This window comes from Lactuca sativa, chromosome 2 (assembly GCF_002870075.4).
Source record: "Lactuca sativa cultivar Salinas chromosome 2, Lsat_Salinas_v11, whole genome shotgun sequence".
In the NCBI taxonomy this organism is placed as follows: domain Eukaryota; kingdom Viridiplantae; phylum Streptophyta; class Magnoliopsida; order Asterales; family Asteraceae; genus Lactuca; species Lactuca sativa.
In genome coordinates this window covers 59,513,758-59,520,359 of record NC_056624.2, presented here as the reverse complement: position 1 = coordinate 59,520,359, position 6,602 = coordinate 59,513,758, and the positions used below count along the sequence as shown (strand labels likewise).

Below are 6,602 nucleotides of genomic sequence, written 5' to 3'. Positions count from 1 at the left end.
ACCATCATATATAGAATAGTAAAAATAAAAAGGTTTTCTTTTTGTGTGTGCATGATGGAGAGGGAGTAATTTGATTTTTTTTTCATTGTGGTAGCTCCTTGTATCTCTTTAGAAATACTAAAACCATCAATTAAGCATTTGTTAATCCGTAATCTTGTTCGAGTGTGCATGTGCATTTGCATGTTTCGAACAAGATTACCCATTCCCAGCATAATTGATGGTCTTTTTTTTTTACTTCAACTCTTTGACGGGTGATAATTAATCAAGTTCAACAATTTCATTTCGTTACAACTTATTCATATGTATAATGATGTTGGAAGTCAAGGCGAGAACTAGGTTCGGGATAACGATAAGACGACTACTTCGCAAACATATACATACATTTATCATCTCCTAATTGACGATAAAACGACTACTTCGCAAACACATACATTTTTTTTACTAGGTTCGGGAATAATAAGTCCCTTTGCCCACCGCATGAAAAGGCTATGGACAGGCCCAGATTATTAGACAAAAATAAAAGGTAGCTGGACTTTGCTATGGTAACTTATTCTTATGTTTATCATTGTACATAAATCCAATGGACACGTCTCAGCTACTTAGTGAAATAACCATGCATGCAACCAAGTGTTTCTATTCCATATAGAGATTTTTGTGTGCAAACCTCTGAGAAGGAATAGCTATGAGTGGATTTCCTTTCTTCAAGACAACGCCAAATTTATCGGGAAGCTCGTGCTCTTTCTCATCAGGCAAAGTCCAGTTGAACGAGTGCAACAATGAAGCCAAAAGATACATGAGCATCTTCTCGCCCAAGGGAAGCCCAGGACACCTTCTTCTACCAGATCCAAAAGCGAGAAAGTTTGTATTCAGTCCATTATAATTGAACTTGGTTGTTCCATCGAGGTTTAGAAATCTATTTGGATCAAATTCTAAAGGATTCTCCCAATATTGAGGATCTCTATGTATTGCCCAGACATTCAAATACACATTAGAACCCTTTGGAACTGTGTATCCATCAACCATGCACGATCTACTCGGAGATCGAACTACCAAGAGTGGAAGTGCAGGGTGTAAACGGAATGTTTCCTTAATGACTGCATCTAGGTAACGTAGTTTTGCAAGATGAGATTCTTCTACAATGTTGTGTTCGCCTACAACTTGTTCTAGTTCCTCTTGTATCTTTTTCATTACGTCTGCATGTTTTAATACCTCCGTCATTGTCCATTCTGCCATTACTGTTGTTGTGTCAGTGCCTGCGATAAAAAAATCCTGTTTCAATTCAAAAACAAATTAAAATAAGGTGTTAAGTCCTTGAATCTATGTAATAAGTGGACAAAAATAAACAAACAAACAAAAATAACGATAGATATATCATATATGATAATGGTACCACGAGAAAAGCTTTTATTTGCGTAAGGCTAAATGAAGATTCGGTATTTTGTTGTTTAAGCTCAAGTAAGATTTGCACGAAATCTTTTCTTCCATGTTGCTCCGTTGACTCTTTGTGTTTAATGCTCATTCTTTCATCGATTATCCTCTGGAGGATTGCATCGAACTTCTCAAATTGCTGCTTCATTTTTCGCTGCACCCCTTGTAAATCGAATCTCGTCAGCACCGGAAAAAAGTCCGACACGTTCGCCTCTCCCACAATATCCATTACCCCTGACATAACTTCTCGGAATCCACCCCAAAGATTATTACTACTTTCTTCCTCTTCATCCACACTTTTCCCCCATACCATGCTGCTTATCACAGTTAGTGACGTTGAGAACGCGATCACACCAAAGTCTAGATCAGTCCCCATTCTTTCGTACACATGCTTGATGGTTTTTCTCACTCCAGCTCGCCGGAAAGAGCTTGAAGCTTCAAGGTTCTTGTTGCTCAATACTTCATGCACAAACACTTTACGCATGTTACGCCAGTATGGGTTGTTATCAGACCAGGTTATATCTTTTCCACCATATGAGAGGATTAGGGCAGCCACCGGAGGGTCTCGGTTGGCAAAGATATCATCATTCTCGTTGACGACAACTTTAGCAAGATCTGAGGAGTTGACGATGATGTAGGTTTTACTTCCGAGTTGGAGTTTGAAAATGGGGCCAAAACGTTTAGCCATTTTTGTGAATTCAAGGTGCAAGTTGGGGCCAAGAAATGGAAGGTACCCTAGCAACGGTAAACCACAAGGTCCCGGAGGCAACCGTGATGTGGTCTTCCGGGACTTGTGAAGTAAAACAGCGAATGAAATGGCTAACAAAGTGATAACTGTGAAAGTGAGCTCGATTTTCATACTTATAACTTCCATCCACGATGACATGGTAAATGATATCATGTTGTGAATTCAAGCTACCAAGGTGAATTGAAGATGTTCTTAATTGTGAGATACAATGAAATATGTTTATATTTATACATATGGGAGATTCAAACTCTTATGGGAACTGGGAGAAGGGCTCCAATGAATTTGTAGAAACAATTGTAAAAACACTCCCAGAATTACTGTGTTAGCATGCCTTGTTTTACCTTTTTTAGCAGCCTAGCTTCTGTAGTTAGCAGCCTTCTAGTTAGCGTATAGTCAAGTTTTGGTGTTTAGCTACGCCACTGTACATATTCTCTGCACTTTTTTCAATTCATGGGGAGGTAGCATACCTTCTAAGAATTTACTGTTCAATTTCTTTTTGTTCTTTTACGAGCACGGTATCTTTTGATGTGATCATATGTTTTAAAATCATTGATTTTTTCTCGTAAACTATATTTATTGGAAAAATGTGTATTAAAATGATATATTATAGAGTACCGAAGAAGATAAGAAAAGTAGACTAAGGAAAACAGTAGATCGGCTAGATGATTGTCAATTGCATTGGTTCCAATCAGTGTCGGAGCCCTTAAGTGGCAAGGAAGGGTCATGGCCTACCCGCTTTTCAGCCTTCTAATACTGAACATAGCAAAAAGAAACAGTGAAGAAATAAATAACTAGAAGGAACAAATACACAGTACAAGGAAACGGACCTATGCAGATGACACTTATCTCTACGACAAATGTCGTCGCTAAAAGTACCCCTATGCCGACGACTTGTCGTCGCCTTATCTTCTACGAACTTTGATCAATTTACTTTGACCAGGACCCCTATGCCGACGACACGTGGTCGGCAAAAGTCTAGCGAGAACGATGAAAATACTGGCGGTATTTTTAAATTCAATATCAACAAGTCGTTGGTATAGGTATCAAAAAATATATTTTTCCATTTATTTTTAATCTATGTGCTAGAAAAACAAAACGACGTAGTTTTGCGTATGCTATACCGACGAATTGTCGTCGGCATGACACGTGGCGATCCGCATCACAGGGCTATCCAGACGACATGTCGTCGCCATAGGGTTTTAATTTTTAATTTTTTTGTTTCAGCAAAATATTGAAACGGCATCATTTATTTACCGCTATACCGACGACTTGTCGTCGGCATAAGGGGTCTACCCTAAAGAATGGCGCAACCTTCGTTCATTTGCACAGCAACGCAGAGTCTTCTATCCCTCCGACGAAAATCTGATTTCAACCATCTTAGCCGACGATTAGCCCCAGGTAAACCTTTTCTACTCCTATTTCGTTGAATATTGATGTGTGGTAATGATTTTTAACCCCAATTTGGGTTTTTTTTGGTGTTTAGAGGTTTTCACCGGTGGTGAAGCACCACCGTCCGTTCCGCCGCCAGAAGCTTCCCACCGAGACTTGTTCATCGGCGCCCATTGTTCCAAGTTATCTCCTTCACCACCCTTCATATTTTATTGCTGGAACCCAACATCGATTTTGAACGATCGGAGGAACAACCACAAACTCGTGAAGTTGGTTTTTTTTCTGATTTTCTTTTATGTCCCATGACCACCAGCCACTCACCATCGATCTTCACAAGGGGAGTCCCCATCACAGCAAGATGAATAGCAAGAAAAACAACTAGAGGTTAGTTATTTTTTATTTTTATTTTTTTTGAAATTGAAATTATATATATGCATAAGTTTTCATGAAATTGAAATTGAAATTAATCCCCTTTTGATTATAGAATTGTGTTGTTTGGTTGGTATATGTGTGATTGTGTTGTTTGTTTGGTATCATTACTAGAAAACTGGATAAATAGCTACAGCACAATCTGTAGCTATAAGCGGATAGCTACGGAAAAATGGTTGTAGCATAATGGTCCGTGGCTAAATGTTAGCTACGGATTAGCTACGGAACCGCTACAGAATAGCTACGGAAACTTACGTAGCTACGGAATTCCTACGGAATCGTTATGAGGCTAAATAGCTATGGAATAGCTACGGACCTGAATAGCTACGGATCCAAACAGTTACGGAATAGCTAGGGACTTTAATAGCTACGGAAATTCGTAGCTATTCCGTAGCAAACTTCGTTTTATTTAAAAAAAATTAATTTAAAATTTTCCAATTTTTTTTATCAAATACCACATTGAATTCACATTTGTTGATATCATATATACCCAAATCTTTATTTTAATTATTTTTGTTGATATATATTTTTTTTTCATAATCTTAAATCATTATAATTAAAAAAAACATTGTAAAAGGACAATAGTGTCCTTAATTCTAAATTCCAATACAACACACTTTCACAGCAAATTACTTTGATCGCTGCTTCCATATTCATGTTTTTTTGCAGCCTGTTAATACTTCCTTCCGATCATAGCCTCCTATTCGCCTCTGTTGTCGCACATACAAGCTTCACAGACTAGGGGTGTTCACTGTCCGGTTTTTTCAGTTTTCAGGTCAAACCAAAGTCAAACCATTAGTAATGGTTTTTGTAAAATTTATAAATCATTACCTGAATTTGATCTTCGTGCCTGCAATGATGTTTGATATAGTCCAACAAGCTTCTTTCTTAATACTTTGTTTTGTGATTATTGGTCGACAAGTTCAGAAGACAAGGCAATGCATGATGATTGATTATATACTACAACACAAATGTAAGTCGGGAACAAATATAATGTCAATTTTCTATAATCTAAAAAGAAATGCAACAACTTTCTTTAAAAATTATTACAAAAGAAATGCTACCTGAGTTTGCATATCATCTCCTGTAACAATCTGGGACATACATTTGCTTCAATCACAACTTGGATTTTATCATTTGTGCCATCTGAAAGATATGAAAGAGCCCAACAAGCATATGTAAAAACTTCTTCATTTGAATGAATAAGTTGCTTTAAAGCTGGAAGTGTAGGTTTTATATGTGAAAAGTCAAGACAAAATCAGAATTCAGAATTATCAATTTACCACAACAAATGTTGAAAAGATAGAGCCAAAAACTATGTGGGTAGTTTGGTCTTTTCTGAAACGAACCTGACTGAAAGAAGGTTGTGGTTTTCCTCTACAAAAATTTGGAAGCTTCCATGTGGCATTTCTCAAGATAGATAACTTTGCATGCTCATTTAATTGGAATAGCAAAGGAATCAAAGCACCTTGTGCAAGTACAAAGTCACGACATTTAGGGGAATCACCTGCAACATTCCGTAAAGCCCATACAACCTACCATGTACAAGGTTCAACCCAATTACCGTGTGAACAAGAATCTGTGTAAATCTGTGATGTTAACTAATTCAGATATTGGATACATCTAGTTCAATTGTTCAAGTACAAGGATTGTAAATTTAAAGAAATCGTGTGTTAAGAATCATGAAAGAAAATGAAGAATATTTGCTTGATTTCAAATAATGTTATGAGCAATCAGGGACATGTTACTTTTGTATGTAAGAGCTGTAAGAAACTAAACGAAACATACCAAATTAGAGAGAAATCAGAGCTGTAAGCGACAAATTGGAGCAATCAGAAGACAGGAAACAAAACTCGAAATTTAGGAGAAAGAGAAATTAGGAATCAAATTATCGTTGAAGCCTTGAATGATCTCGTCTGACTTCTGTCGTTTGGAATGATAGATTAGAAGATGAAGAAGAGAGGATCGAAGGAGAGGGTATGCCAACCTTGTCTATCCTCATGACCGACCTTGTCCAAGCTTCATCTTGTCGGCTGAGTAAGCCTCATCAGAGCTTCATCGGCTAGAAGATGAAGAAGAGAGGATCGAAGGAGAGGGTATGAAGAGCAGGAGATGTGACTGAAAGAGAAGCAGGAAAGCGAATGAAGGAAAGGAGAAAAGAGGGGCCGATAAATGGAGGCAGAAAAAAATGCATAACCCTTGTTCCTGAGTTTTTATGTAAATTCATTAAAGGAAAGGGAAGGAAAATTTGGACAGAAAGAAATGGATGTGAAAGAAAATATTCATTATTATGTGTTCCTGAGTTCAAAGGAAATGAAAGGAAATGAAAGGAAAGGAAAGAAAAAATTTTAGTTTTTGTGTTCCCGAGTTAGGAGGAAAAAGAAAATAAACTTATAATTTTCCTTCCCCTCACTTTCTTCCCAAATCCGCCCAATTTGGGAGGAAAATTTGGAAGGAAAATATGACTCTAAAATCCTTCCCCTCCCCTTACTTTCCATCCATTAATGAAACTCGGGAACACGATTTTCCTTAAACACCCCTCACTTTCCTCGCTTTCCATCCATTAATGAAACTCGGGAACACGATTTTCCTTAGACACCTCTCACTT

General features: G+C 37.5%; 1 protein-coding gene and 1 long non-coding RNA gene across 3 annotated transcripts; both read right to left on the bottom strand.

Annotated features, from left to right (window-relative positions):
* Window positions 1-279: 279 nt before the first annotated feature.
* On the bottom strand, window positions 280-2,380 carry LOC111904828 (geraniol 8-hydroxylase). Its single transcript, XM_023900542.3, has 2 exons — window positions 1,391-2,380; window positions 280-1,269 (listed from the first exon to the last, which is right to left on the bottom strand). Exons 1-2 carry the CDS (start codon window positions 2,327-2,329, stop codon window positions 634-636), a joined length of 1,575 nt encoding a protein of 524 aa, XP_023756310.2. The 5' UTR covers window positions 2,330-2,380; the 3' UTR covers window positions 280-633.
* Window positions 2,381-4,502: 2,122 nt separating this feature from the next.
* LOC111904835 (uncharacterized) lies at window positions 4,503-5,736 on the bottom strand. 2 transcript variants are annotated; one of them, XR_002854648.3, is made up of 4 exons: window positions 5,344-5,736; window positions 5,059-5,140; window positions 4,826-4,954; window positions 4,503-4,745 (listed from the first exon to the last, which is right to left on the bottom strand). It is a non-coding gene; the product is annotated as an uncharacterized LOC111904835 (long non-coding RNA). The 2 variants fall into 2 exon arrangements; XR_002854647.3 differs by having other exon boundaries at window positions 4,503-4,954.
* Window positions 5,737-6,602: the final 866 nt, after the last annotated feature.